The 15,528-nt window shown below is 44.9% G+C and overlaps 1 protein-coding gene across 1 annotated transcript in view; it reads left to right on the top strand.

The window, feature by feature from the left end:
* Positions 1-15,528, top strand: part of LOC138259999 (solute carrier family 22 member 6-A-like) — a 697,494-nt gene that overhangs the window by 300,789 nt on the left and 381,177 nt on the right. The window contains exons 4-5 of the mRNA XM_069208045.1: positions 9,402-9,570; positions 10,018-10,141. Coding sequence (XP_069064146.1) covers positions 9,402-9,570; positions 10,018-10,141 — 293 coding nt within the window. The remainder of the gene's footprint in view (positions 1-9,401; positions 9,571-10,017; positions 10,142-15,528) is intronic.

Below are 15,528 nucleotides of genomic sequence, written 5' to 3'. Positions count from 1 at the left end.
TGCCCCCCTCGCGCCCCCATTTGCCGCTCCCTCCCGCCTCCCAGCTGCTCCTCCCTCCCCCCTCCCTTCTTAATGGCTGGCGCTGCGCGTCCGCGCCGCTGGCGCGCCGGAGGCGCGCCAGAGGCAAGCCCGTCTGCGCCCATCCGTGCATGGACCGCGCCCTGCGCCACCCCCCCAGCCCCCGCGCCCCCCGTATCCGCTACTCATCCAACGAACTCCGCGCTCTCAACCCCGGCCCCTCCACTGAATGCTTCCGGGCGTCCCCGAAGCACACTAAAGGACCTTTTTCCTGCCGCACCTGCAACTTCTCCTGCATCAGAACGACTAATCCAACTACTAAAATATTCAACCCCAACCACCTGAACTGCATCCTCATCAACACCCGCTCCGCACGAAAACACGCCATCGAGCTCTGGGATTTGCTCGACACCACTGCTCCTGACGTGGCTTTCCTGACCGAAACCTGGTGGAACGACTCCTCGGCTCCGGACATCGCCATCGCCATACCGGACGGCTACAAAATCATCAGAAGAGATCGAACCAATGGAATCGGAGGCGGAATAGCCATCGCTCACAAAGCTACCCTCAAAATCCACACCCACTCGGACGACACCCTCAAGACAGCCGAACACCTCCACTTCCAGATCCACACTGACCCCAACACGACCCTCAGAGGAACCCTCATATACCGCCCTCCAGGACCAAGAGCCCCCTTCAGCTACACCATCGCCGACCTCGCAAGCACCCACGCCCTCGCCTCCACTGATTACATCCTCCTGGGAGATCTAAACTACCATCTGGAAAACGCCAACGACGCCAACACCGCATCACTGACCTCCAACCTCCTCAACCTCGGACTCCACCAGCTCGTCAACACTCCCACCCACATCGCCGGACACACCCTTGACCCCCTCTTCACCTCAAGCAACCACATCTCTTTCAGCCACACCTCCGAACTCCACTGGACCGACCATCACTGCGTCCATTTCACCTATAAGAAAATCACAGAGCAACACCGCATCCAGCTACCTCCTCACCGCCGCTGGGGCAAAGTCACCCAAGACCAACTGACCAGCACCCTCATCAACAACCCTCCACCCGACGCAACCGACCCGAGCACAGCCGCCATCAATCTCCATCAATGGATCCTCGACTGCGCCAACACCCTTGCCCCACTCAAGAAACCCACTGCAATCCAAGGAAAGAAAAAACCAGCCTGGTTCACAGACGATCTAACCACCTCCAAAAGCATCTGCCAGAAGCTCAAAAAGAAATGGATCCAAGAACGCACACCCGACAACCTCGCCACCCTCAAAAACGCCAACCGTGAACACCACCAACGGATCCGCCTCGCCAAGCGCGCCCACTTCACCGAACGCATCAACAACAACGCCCACGACTGCAAAGAACTCTTCGGCATCGTGAAGGAACTCTCCAACCCAAAAGCCAACTCCAACGACATCCCGCCCTCCCAGAAACTCTGCGACGACCTCTCCACCTTCTTCCACCAGAAAATCGCCACCATCCACGACAGCTTCAACACCGGTCCACCGCCAGACCCCACCCCCGACGTCTCCTCCCACGACTGCCGCCTCACCGCCTGGACCCACGTGGATGATGCAGAAACCATAACAACCATGAACACCATCCACTCAGGCTCCCCTACGGACCCTTGCCCTCATCACGTATTCAACTCAGCCAACGCCACCATCGCCCCCGAACTCCGCAAGATCATCAACCTCTCCTTCACTTCCGCCACTTTCCCGGACAGCTGGAAACACGCAGAAATCCAACCCCTCCTCAAGAAACCCAAAGCCGACCCCAACGATCTCAAAAACTTCCGTCCGATCTCTCTCCTCCCTTTTCCAGCTAAAGTCATCGAGAAGATCGTCAACACTCAACTCACCCTATTCCTCGAAGACAATTCCATCCTGGACCCCTCACAATCCGGATTCAGACGAAACCACAGCACTGAGACTGCTCTCCTCGCCGCCACAGATGACATCTGACATCAAATGGACAACGGCGAAACCTCAGCCCTCATCCTCCTCGACCTATCAGCCGCTTTTGACACAGTCTGCCACCCCACCCTACTGACCCGCCTCCAGGAAGCCGGCATCCAAGATAAAGCCCTCCACTGGATCTCATCCTTCCTCTCCGACAGAACTCAGAGAGTCCGTCTCTCCCCTTTCCGCTCCAAAGCGACCAACCTCATCTGCGGCGTCCCCCAAGGATCCTCCCTCAGCCCTACGTTGTTCAACGTCTACATGGCCCCCCTCGCTAAACTGGCCCGCCAACATCATCTCAGCATCATCTCCTACGCCGACGACACCCAGCTCGTCCTCTCCCTGACCAAAGACCCGCTCACCGCCAAAACAAACCTCCACGAGGGACTAAAAGCCATCGCCGATTGGATGAACAACAGTCGCCTGAAACTCAACTCCGACAAGACGGAAGTCCTCATCCTCGGGCGCACTCCCTCGGCCTGGAACGACTCATGGTGGCCCTCCGACCTCGGACCCCCGCCCACCCCTGCCAACCACGCAAGAAACCTCGGCTTCATCCTGGACTCCGCCCTCACCATGTCCAAACAGGTCAGCGCTGTCTCCTCCTCCTGTTTCAACATCCTTCGAATGCTCCGCAGAATCTTCAAGTGGATTCCAACAGAAACCAGAAAGACGGTGACCCAGGCCCTCGTCAGCAGCAGACTTGACTACGGCAACGCACTCTACACAGGCATCCCAACCAAAGACATCAAACGACTCCAATGTATCCAAAATGCCTCCGCCCGACTGATTCTCCACATACCCCGCCGATGTCACATCTCCCCTCACCTGAAGGAACTCCACTGGCTCCCGGTAGACAAGAGGATCACCTTCAAACTCCTCACCCACGCTCACAAGGCGCTTCACAACACCGGACCCTCCTACCTCAACACCAGACTTAACTTCTACACTCCAACACGTCAACTCCGATCCGCCAACCTCGCCCTCGCCATCGTACCCCGAATCCAGCGCAAGACCTCCGGCGGCAGATCCTTCTCCTTCCTCGCCGCCAAGACCTGGAACTCTCTCCCCACACCTCTACGCCAGACCCAGGACCTCCTCGCATTCAGAAGGCTCCTCAAGACCTGGCTCTTCGACCGCTAAACAGCAGCGCTCCACGCCCCCCACCTCCCCCCAGCGCCTCGAAACCCTGACGGGTACATAGCGCGCTTTATAAATATTGTGATTGATTGATTGATTGATTAATGGTGTCCCCGCACTCACAAAGTGCGGGGAATTTGCCCTGAACAAAGTAGGGGCACCTTGGCTAGTGCCAGGGTGCCCACACACTAAGTAACTTTGCACCTAACCTTCACCAAGTGAGGGTTAGACATATAGGTGACTTATAAGTTACTTAAGTGCAGTGTAAAATGGCTGTGAAATAACGTGGACGTTATTTCACTCAGGCTGCAGTGGCAGACCTGTGTAAGAATTGTCTGAGTTCCCTATGGGTGGCAAAAGAAATGCTGCAGCCCATAGGGATCTACTGGAACCCCAATACCCTGGGTACCTAGGTACCATATACTAGGGAATTATAAGGGTGTTCCAGTGTGCCAATCGGAATTGGTAAAATTAGTCACTAGCCTGCAGTGACAATTTTAAAAGCAGAGAGAGCATAAACACTGAGGTTCTGGTTAGCAGAGCCTCAGTGATACAGTTAGGCACCACACAGGGAACACATACAAGCCACAAACGTATGAGCACTGGGGTCCTGGCTAGCAGGATCCCAGTGACACATATCAAACATACTGACAACATAGGATTTCACTTTGAGCACTGGGCCCTGGCTAGCAGGATCCCAGTGAGACAGTAAAAACACCCTGACATATACTCACAAACAGGCCAAAAGTGTGGGTAACAAGGCTAGAAAGAGGCTACCTTTCTACACCTATGGGTTAGCTTAGTGGGCCCTGACGGTATGGACAGAGGGATCCAACTGAAGTCAGGAAGGCGTAGAACTGGAACATGCCCCTGCTGTTGTGGGCCTAGGACCCTGTTCTATCGCCGCAGTCAGGAAAGTCCATCAAGGTCTCCTCTGGCTTTAGGCTGGTAGGGGGTCGTGTTGGACTTTTTTCCTTATGCAGGGTCACCCGTAATCTTTTTGCCTCCTGCCTCCTATTTTTTCTGGCCTGTTTCTTTTAGCTTTAGAACTCTGAGCTCTTTAGCCCTGCTAACCAGTGCTAAAGTGTTGGTGCTCTCTGTGTAAATTGTATTGTTGATTGGATTTCCATGATTGGCATATTTGATTTACTGGTAAGTCCCTAGTACAGTGCACAAGGGGTGCCCAGGGCCTGTAAATCAAATGCTACTAGTGGGCCTGCAGCACTGGTTGTGCCACCCACAGTAGTAGCCCTTTAAACATGGCTCAGACCTGCCACTGCAGTATCTGTGTGTGCAGATTTCAACTGCCAATTCGACTTGGCAAGTGTACCCACTTGCCAGGCCTAAACCTTCCCTTTTCTTACATGTAAGACACCCCTAAGGTAGGCCCTAGGTAGCCCCAGGGGTAGGGTGCAGTGTATTGTTAAGGCAGGACAGGTACTAATGTGTTTTAAATGTCCTGATGGTGAAATACTGCCAAATTAATTTTTCACTGTTGCAAGGCCTATCTCTCTCATGCGTTAACATGGGGGGTACCTTTAAATATGATTAAAGCGTAGATTCCCTTTGGGAGCAGATAGACATGTGGAGTTTGGAGTGTCTGAGCTCACAATTCAACAATCCATCTTTTAGTAACTTTTTTTTTTAGATTGTGTGTTTGAAAATGCCACTTTTAGAAAGTGGGCATTTTCTTACTTAAACCATTCTGTGACTCTGCCTGTTTGTGGATTCCCTGTCTGGGTCAGTTTACAGTTGGGCTGTTTGCACCTCTCTCTAGACATTGACACAAAGGGAGCTGGGGTGTTGCCTGCATATCCTGATGAGCCATCTGTGCTAGGAGGGAGGGGAGGATGGGTCACTTACATCTGAAAGGGCTGTGCTTGTCTTCACACAGTGCAATCTCCAACCCCCTGGTGTGTGTCTGGGGCCTGGGCAAGGCAGGATTTCACAAACAAGAGAGACTTTCCTTTGAAGTAGGCCTACTTCGAAGGCAGAACTGGGTATAAGAAGGGCACCCAAACCCCTGGAAATTAGATAACTTCTGGACATCAAGAGGAACCTCTGCCTGGAGAAGAGCTGAAGAGCTGAGGAGAAGTGCTGCCCTGCCTGAGACTGTGCTTCGTAGAGCTATCCTGCAGTTGCTGCTTCTGCCTGTGCAAGGGGACAAAGACTGGACTTTGTGTACCTTCTTGCTTGTGAAGAAATCTCCAAGGGCTTGTCCTGTGCTTGTCTCCTGTTGTTGAAGTCTCAGGGCCATCAAAGACTTTTCCTGCCAGCACCTGAACTCTCTGCAGAGACTCTTGTCCTGCCAAGGGTGCCCTATCCAGTCCCTGTGGCCTTGGAAGGTGGGGCTGGCAGATCGACACTGAAAGTCCACGCACAGACTGGCATGCGGGGAAAAATTTGACGCACCTACCGAGACGTGGCTGAAAAACGATGCACCACTGGCTTCGTGGCAGAAATCGACACGCCACCGGCATTGCGGCTGGAAAATTTCGACGCACGGAGCTGGAAGATCGACAATTGATGATACCTGATAATGTGAAAATAACTTCTAGTGTAGTTGGATTATCATCCAATGACTCGAGGATGGTTTCTAAAGTAATCCTGTTTGACTTGGAAGGTCTTGTTGGCAGATTCTCCATGGCAGAAGAGAGTATCCTAAAAGATCCTTCAGGAAAGGAGGTGGATGAAGCTCTCAAAAATATATTCAGGCATCAGGCCTTAAGAGAAGGGGTTTATAGTGCATATACTTCTCAACCCCTAACAACAGGCTGTAAAGCACTTTCTAAAGCTGTACAGGAAAACCACAGTGTGTCAGAATTTCTGGAAGCAATTGAGAACCAAGTGGGGCTACTTTCAGGCATTTCCTTTGATTCCGTGAGAGGCTCATCACTTCTCATTGGTTGATCATTACTGGACTCTGAGTTGTGAAGCTCAATGCTCCAAAGTCTCTGAAAAGATTAGAGTCAACATCTTATTGGCTTATTCTTGCACTGAAATTTTGTTATGATTGTTCAAAGTGAACCAGTAGCTTAATGGAAGACAGCTCCCTCATTTCTTTTTTGGCATTTGTCTGTAAGCGTATGTTATTATTACACTGTGCAACTGGTTTGCTTTTAATGTGTCACTTTTTGATCATAAAGTTAAACGTGTTGATAAGACTTTGCATAAACACTATTTATGAAATAAAACATCATTATGTAGTTAGGATTTGATTACGCAAAATGCAAATCTTCTAACCATATTTGTTGCCGAACCAGGCATGCAGAGATTAAAGTGGAAACAATGGTACAATACCTTTTACAGTTATTTGATTGCCATTGATGGTACTAAATTTGAAGCTTAGAGGAGTAATTGCGTAGGAACAGAGGGTCAGAGAATCATTTACATGTGCCAAGACCTACACCCCAACTTGTTTGGGATGAGATCGTGGAAGCAGTGTATAGAATGGGGGAAATACTGATGATACAAGTGTAATTTTCAGATAGTCACAGCTTTTTTTTAATCACTTCAACATTAATGTAAATTGATTGATGGGTTCTTGGCAGAATTAAGAATCCTTAATTCCACATGTGAGTTTTACGGAACGTTGGATAATTACTTAATGGATCAGATTGTAGTTAACTGTTTTGATGGAAGAACAGCATCTCCAAGTTGAACATTCAATTCTTTAGTTTTTTCAAATACTCATATCTCTGTTTTCCGGCTTGCATTTCCTTTACTCTTCTACATAAATCATTTGCACTAGGAACCCTGTCACAAACTCTTCCCATCCAGGACCCCATTTGGCAACAACTTGTTGTCAAACCAACATGCCCAATGTGTGTAAACTTTATCAAATGTACTGTTAGTTCCATTGGGAGAATCAGCAAATTCCCACTAAATAATAACCCTCCTTTAATGGTTAGTTCACCTCTGACCTTGAAATATAACTTAACTTCACTCTCCAAACAATATTCCCTGAGCCAGCCTTGAACAATGAATTTCTTTAGTAGCATTTGACAGGCGTCTTTATTGGAAAAACACAATCAGTCATCTCAAGAGAGATTTTCCTTGGACATGAAAGCCAATTCTACTGCATATTTATTGTCTTTCATAGTATGATTATCTGAAACTGTTTCCGAAGGACATCTTGATTAGAAATCCGCTCTAAACATTTTTCTCTAATAATGTGTTTAACAGTTATATTAAATTTGTATATTGTACATAGGAGCCTGACAGATTTTTGTCTTGATTTACAGAGAAGTTTGTTGCTCAACAAATACAGTAAATGCTCGTGATCTGTGACTGAGAACTCTCTTCCTCACAAATGAGTTGAAAAATTATTAGTGGCCTATATGCAAGCCAGGCCTTCCCTCTCTATCGTACCACAGTTGCGTTTAGCCTATGAAAAATATCAGGATGTGGAACCTACGATATTTTCTTTACCTTGTATTATCTGACCACGTTCACACTGACTGCACTGGCATTCTCAGTAATTGTAGATGGAAAATCATCTCTGAAAGCTTGTAGTGCAAGAGCATTCACAATTAATCCCTTCAAATTTTGAAAGTATAATTTTTCCCTCCCCAATAACATCTAATACCACTATGTAATCATTTTTTTAGAAGTGCTGTTTGTAATACAAAATTACCCATAAAGAGTGAAAACAATTCAGAGACCTAAAAAGGAGGCCAACTGGTCATTGTTCTTTGCACCTGATGTTAATTTGATATTTTCTGCTTAAATTTGATGCCCTAAATATACTACTTCTTTTAATGAAAATTGGCATGTAAACCATGTTCATTCAAAGTGTCTAACACTGTGCGCAAAATGATCCTGTTCCGTTTCAGTGAATGTATGTCTTCCTGATTAGCTAACACGTTCTTCATTCCAACTAGGATTTGAGCACACATTTTTGGAAATTAAGGCCACAGAGGCCAGATCGAATAGCATGTGAAGGAATCTATATGCCTCAAGTGGGGTATCGAATGCTGTTAGTGAGTGAGACTCTCCACCGAGTTCGACCTGGTGGTAGACAGCTCCCAGATCCAAGGTTGAAATACTTTTGTCTCCCCCCCCCTTAGGTAAGGGATAGCAGTCAACCTAAGGCCCACACAAAGCCTTGTCTCACTTTTTTGCCTCAACTACAAGAGAGACCCACTGAGAGGAGCAAACTGGTTCTATCACTTTCTCACTACACAAGTGTCTATTAGTTGACTCTTAGCACTCAGCAGGACATTGGTACCTTATGAACTATAGGAATGGTCCCTGGTTAAACAACAAGTTTGCGTTCATAACAACTCACCACTCCAAGTTTATACTCAAATAATGATTTATGAGTGTCAAAAAGGTGCTCTAAATTCAAAGTTTGTGGGGCGATTGTATCAACAAGCGAGATTAACCACGTTAACCCAGTTGTCAAAACCATGCCCCCTGATTCCTCCATCCTGGTATGCTAGAACCTGTCTTTTCTAAATAGCCTTTAGTGTGCCCTACTCTATCGTATACCGGACACAATCTTTTAAATAACCCATCAAAACAATTTAAACCCTCCAAATGCCATGCGAATGTCAGGAGGCGATAATTCTATCATGTGGCCCCATTCCTTCACATACAACTTATCATTCAATATAGTGGCAGAACTTGGGGCAACAAAAAGGAGGTAATTGGGGCACACCATACACAATCGCCTTTCACAGAATGCATTTATTATTCAGAATGGTGATACTTAATGAACCAATTCCACAAGTTCTCTAGGTTAAAAAGTAGTACCTGCAAGTGCTGGTAGTGGGGGAGGGGCCCTGCCACCATAAACCATTATCTGGAGGGCCAACACCTTGTGCAGCACCATCTATGGGCATCTCCAGATAACATCACTACAACCTGCAGACACTACAGCAAGTGTCCTCAAACTTATTTAAATTATTTTTGATAGAAAGTGTCCAACTAACAACTCATCCTCAACCTGTACAGGAAAACAAACAGACTGAGAAGTGTTTGAAGCTGGGGGGGGGGCAGAGGGCCTAGATATTAAAACATAAGAAAATCCCTTTGGAGCAGCTTGCAAAATCATTAATTGTGTGAGGATCCTCGCTCACTGTAAGGAATGGGAAGAGGAAGTCAGGTGAAATGGAAATGAAGCACTTGAAGGCAAATTGGTCACACCATTTTGGACAATTTATGACCATTTTAGTAGCAGTGTGATGCCTAGTTATATGGGGTTTCCTAATTTGCCATTTCTTGTTTTCTCTTTTTGGGTAACTATCTCAGCTTTGGAATGGATCCCAACTCAAGTCCGAACCATCACAGGAACAATGAACGGATACTGCTACTCCATTGGACAGCTGATCCTCGTAGCTGTGGCTTATGGAATCAGAGATTGGCGCTGGCTGCAACTTGCTGTCTCACTGCCTTTTTTTATATTCTTCTTGTACTCCTGGTACGTCTCCTTGGCTTTAACTACAAAAACAACACAGTTTATAGCTCCCCCACTCGTTTATTGCCACTTAAGCAATGTAAATGCATCACAGTCACTAGATACGTCCTCAAGTGTCTCAAAGTTATTATATTTTCTCCTGTCACATATGGAGAATGCCTATGACTGAAGCAATCTCACTGTTACACAATAGGTATTTCTGACTTGGGGGTGCTCCCCTGTCACACAGTCAATACATCTAAAACTGGTTTGTTCTCACTGCATACAGTGAATAATATATATATATATGCAATCATTCTCACTGTATTAAAATAAGTAACTCTGAGACTGGAGTGCTATCACATGAAGAATATATAAAAACACTGAGGTCCTATGACAATCAGTCAGAAGGTCAAACAAATGTATGACTTGGATACTCTTTTGAGATGCTGTTTGCTTGTATTATTGCAGGTGGTTTGCGGAGTCAGCCCGCTGGCAGATTCTAACAGGAAAAATGGAAGATGCTGTCCAGGCACTGAAGCGAGTGGCAAAAGTAAATGGCAAAAAAGAAGAAGTGGAAAAAATTACATTGGAGGTATGGAGGGCCAAGAGATATTAGCAACAAGATGATGTTCCCTTTTGTTTCTAAATGAGCAATTTATTGCAAACTACAATTCAGCTCCATCTCCCACAGCTCAATCTTTCACGAATCTGAGAATCTGTTGGCCTCTGAAAACAGGACAGCCAAGACAGCTAATTTCTAGACGAGTATCATAGTCAAGCCGTATCATTCCTGTTATTTGTGATAGCTGTATCAGAGTTTTTCTATCAGCTGTGTCCATTTACCTTCTTTAAATATGGTGTATTTTCCCTTTTCTTTCTCCTACATTACTTTTTCTCTCTTTCCTAACTTTTTTCTATCATTCTTCCCTATGTATTGCTTTTCCAACCCCCCTTTTCTCTCTTTTCTCAACCCCATTCATCTCCTATTTTCCCTTACGCTTTTTTCTTTGCTCCACTTTTTCCTCCTCTAGTAATTTCTGTGAGGAAAGTGTTGTATTACATGGTGTAGTTGTGTGACCTCTCTGTGTAATACACTCCTGATACTTACTTGGGTCCAGGCAGGCTTATTTTTTAAACCTTAGCTCAACCTTAGCTAGCTGTGGCTTCAGACAGTCAGGCTTAACCAAACATTTACAAGTACCAAAGCAATGCATTAAGAAATGAACACAGCACAAAATACATACAACAACAATTTATAAAAACATATTATGTTTCTTTAAATTTTAGGCACCTAAAGAAACATAATTGTCTGGAAGGCTTTGGAGATCTAGATTATTAAGTAGTTCGAAAACTTTGTAAACTTTTAAAGAATTGTGTTGAGCTACTTTGCGTGACCAAGTACAGCAGGGGGAGGTCAAGTGGCCAGAAAGGAGTTGTAGGACAGAAATAGAGTTCCCAAAGCAGTCTTAAATCCAGTTCCAGGTTTACTGGATGAACTGCTATTAACTGTAACAGAGTGGTACTGATGCAAGAGATACAGGAGATGCTGCAGATGCTGTGCGGTCAACAGGCGTCTTCCTGGAGCTACTTCTTGTTCCATGTTTGAAGGTGGAGTGACTTTGGCCACTGGGTCGATGTCCCTCCAAGCCCACTTTGGTCCAGCAAAAGTCCAGTTGCCACTAGACTACTGGTCTCTGGTCACAGTGAAACCAGTGGTTCCCTTTAGTAAAGGCTGGTGTCTGTATCATGCTCCAAAACTGCACTCTGACTCTCTCAGGTCTGGCAGATTCGGGTGCAACTTTTGAATGATGGGACTGCATGTCAGTGGCGATCAGGCGATGGTGGCTTCTGACTAGCCAGGACGTGCTTCTTCAGCTTTTTTGACCCTGGTGCTGTAACAGAAAGCCAGCCAACTAGCTCTTGGAGTACACCTCTTCTGTCTGAGACTCAGGAGTGACTTTTCGATGAGCCAGGCAACACATGTACAGTCCTTTCTTTGCTAGCCCAAGGATTAGCAGGTGCAGACCAGTGGTTGGTGCAGCCTCTCTTGTCAGGTCCATAACACAGCAGGGTAGACCTTCTTTGGTTGTCTCTTCAGTCCAGGTATGATCTGCGGTCAGGGTGCCAAGGGTGCTAGATATATACCCAGAAATTGCACTCGGGATTAGAAGGTTACTAGCCAATGGGCTACTAGGACCCTCCCAGCCTGATGATGACTTCCTAGAGGTGTGTAGCATCTAGATATCCCAAAGTGCACTATTCTGCCCACTACCAAGAAGGTAGAGCCCCTTTCTTGGAGTGTACAGCTTAGTAACCTACCCTAAAGGTGTGGCCACTTAAGGGCTACACACCCACGAAAAAACTGAACTGGTTTGGGGACTGGCCTCCCCTTTGTGTGTCCCAGATACCAACCCATCTACTTCAACAAAAGAGCTGCCCATCTTGTGTGTGTCCACCATTTGCCCTTCAAGGCTGCTTCACCTTTGAAGCTCGCCTTTTAGGCTCACACCTTGTGTGGCTTCCTGCCAAGGAGAGGTAACAACTCTAACAACGGCAGGCCTATATTGTTTTTGCTCCTGGGAATTGTTCACACTTATCCTCAGGAGAGCAGAAGGCTGACTTCTGGCTAGCATCTGTAAATGGTCACTGGAAAGCTTGGGCAACAGAGCAGCAACCTTCTAAAAGTTATATTTTATTAAACGTTTCAGTAAATGCGACTTGGGCATCAAGTCGGGTTAAATGTAGCAGATATTTTGATATCATGAAGTATCAAATTTAGTGGTCCCATTCAGAAGTTAGCACAGCTGAGTTGTCAGGATGTAAGCACGTGCTCGCCAATGGGGCTACTGCCTATCCAGCAGTAAAAATGACAGTTTGGGCGTTTTACTGTTAGGACACACAAAAATACATATCCTACTCTTTATTATAAAGCACTCTGCGCCTTAGTACTAGACAGGTCTGCTGTAGAGGTGAAGTATATATAAAAAAGGTATGTTTGGTCTTTGCCATTAGATTAAATGGCAAAGTTGAGTTAGAAGTTTAAAACTGCACTGCCAGTCTGCAGTGGGAGGTTGGAAGACATGTTTTCACGTTGTCACATTGAGAGTGGCACAATAGGTTCTGTAGCTGTCGTGGGATAGTTTAAATTTCATGCCCTGGATACCAGTGGTACCATATACTTGAAACTTATAAGTAAGTAAAGTTATACCAATTGGGTAATAACCAATAAAATATATACCCTTAGGCAACTCTGCACATACACAGGGGCATGCACCACTCCATCCGTCATCTATTGTAGTGAGTAGTGTCTCACCTCTCAGTCATTCGTTGCACTGTAGCAGCACCACTGCTGCCAATTTTCTTCCTTCCTTACAAGTGTAACAATCCACACTATTGCAGGACCCCAAAGCTGTAAGAATGGTTTGGGTGGCAAGGGTTAGTAATGTTTAAAGTATCTTGAATTAATAAACAACTGTTGTTTTGGTCATCTCTAATTTAAACATACAGTGGCCACCATGTGGCAGACTGTCATAATTGCCAGTGATGACAATTAAATGTTGTTGGCGAGAACTGCAAACCACTGGCTCAAATTAAGCACTGTTTTTAGTATTATGTGTACCTTTAAAACACACTCTCAACCAAAAGCAGTTTTCTAGCAATACAGCCTGGATTTGCAATACTACTGAGAACGTATAACACCTGTTCTCATATTTCAAAGAAACCTGCTTGATTGCTGCTTCTCCTGGGCTTGTTACTTGTGTGTGACATTATCTGTGCCAAAAATGTTCTGTCTGCTTGAGGGGAAATGTTCCCGGAAACTGTATGGTTCTTTTGAACATTTGACAATGTTTCCTATGAATGCAATCAAGCTTTTACTGTTACTGTGTGTGCTGCACATGGGTGCACCACTGAAGCTTGGTGTTGTTCTACCTTTGCAGAACCCATTTTCTGTATGAAGAAAGCTTGTTTTGCTGCTGCCCTGTGCAATTCCTCTTGCTGCTTTCAGCAAGTAAACAGTTGACATTTATGGCCATACTAATACATTTACACTCTATTTCACACTGACAAAGAATTATAAACCATGCTAATTCTGAGGAAATTATCTCTGTAGTTCAAGGTCGAACTGCGACAGAAAATAGACCTGGACACCGAAATAAAAAGCGGCCTCCATTAGTGAACTAGATAGATAAAATAGTGTACCACGTTTGCTAATCGGGAAAGTTTTGAACTTGTAAAGGCATACTGTAAAGATGTTTTGCAAGGTATGAGAGACTGCATGCATTAGTGTTTGCTGCAGGCAGTTTGTGGTGATATCAGGGAAATCTATAGTAAAAAGCAGCTCACCAGACCATAAAACAGACCCACAAACGGCTAAAATAACGTCCCAAACACTGACCTGGCAGGCCAGCACTTCTGCCACTGCCAGATTGCCCTATAGGCCAGTCCGACACTGATAGTCCCATGGTATATGTAAAGTGGGTATTAATATTGTTTTACTGAATAATATTAAATGAATGCATTTTTTTAGAGGTAAATCAGCTTTATTAAAATCAAAATACATATGGGTCACATAATAACAATACAAGATATTTGTCACAATGATAATGATATAATTTTTAAAGGAATTGTAAAAGCTGTTTAAAATGTTAAAGTATAAAATGGGGGAGAAACAATGAAAACGGAACAAGACCAGTTAAAATAAGAAAGATACATTGGGTCTTAAAAAGCTAAAAAAAGAAAAAAGTGACATTCAATAAAGATAAAGTTAAGCTAAATTTAAATTCACTCAAGAACAGAGAAAATAAAGAATTCATGGTGGCTTAAAATTCTCAGATAATGTACAATCAGTAGAATTACAAGCAACAGCATTAAGATAATCAGTCAAAAGTAACCAATACAAAACTCTATTTATGGAGGGGCAGCATAAAGAGGTAAAAGCAATATCTAGACTATGGTAGTGGCAAACATTATACCACCAAGCCTTATAGGAAATGTTGGATGAATGTTTCCAATTAAGAGTAATTTGCTGAAAGGCTAAAGCTAGCATGAGATCCAACAGCTTTAAATTATCATCATCCGAAACAATGTCAGCAGAGAGGCTACCTAGAAAAAGCACAGAGGGAGATAATTGGGATCGCAAACGAAAAATTGCGGTAAGATGACGCCAAGCTTTTCTCCAAAAAGAGACAGTGGGGGGATATTCAAAAAGGATGTGCATAAGATCTCCTTTTGGGCTATCGCAGGACCAGCAGTTTGAAGTGGAGGATACAGGAAATGTTGCTATAGTAGAAAGGGTAAAATAAAGTCTGTGGTAAAGAGAGAAAAGTGAATGTGTGAAGGAAGCTGATCTAGATATTTTATAAGATCGATGCCACACCTTATTCCAGAAGGAAACAGTCCAGGTACATTCCAAATCCAATTCCCATTGAGACTCAATTTTAGATTTAGGATTTGTCAAAACAGGAGAATGAAAAAGTTTATAAATATTTGATGCCTTAGGATATGAGGTAAGAAAGGAGGACAAAGAAAAGGGTAATTCCGAAGAAGAAGGAGGGGAAGTCAAGGAAAAAAGTACATCAAGAATAATATTAATAAGAAGAAGATATTTAGCCATAAATGAATTGGGACAATGAAATAGAAGTTGGAATTGTGAAAAAGAAAGTGGAGTATCAATGGAGAATAAATCCTTGACCCACGCTATATTTCTTTGTCTCCAGGATTTCCAACATAAAGGTTTTTTATTAATAGTGATGAGACTATTATGCCAAATAGGGGAATTCAGAAAAGAGGAATAAGTGACGGATGGAGGTAAATAGTGAGAATGCAGAAGAGCACAAGTATGTTTAAGAAGGGAGGAGGAGATACGCAAAATATTATAAGAAAAGGATACCACCACACAAGGGGAAAAAGGCAGAAGAAAAGAACATTCAATATCCAACCATAAGGGAGTAAACATAGAGCCTGACAGGGAGATCCAGC

Source organism: Pleurodeles waltl, chromosome 9 (genome assembly GCF_031143425.1).
Source record: "Pleurodeles waltl isolate 20211129_DDA chromosome 9, aPleWal1.hap1.20221129, whole genome shotgun sequence".
Classification (NCBI taxonomy): Eukaryota; Metazoa; Chordata; class Amphibia; order Caudata; family Salamandridae; genus Pleurodeles; species Pleurodeles waltl.
Note: the sequence above shows the minus strand (reverse complement) of the source record. Positions and strands in the feature narration are given on the sequence as shown.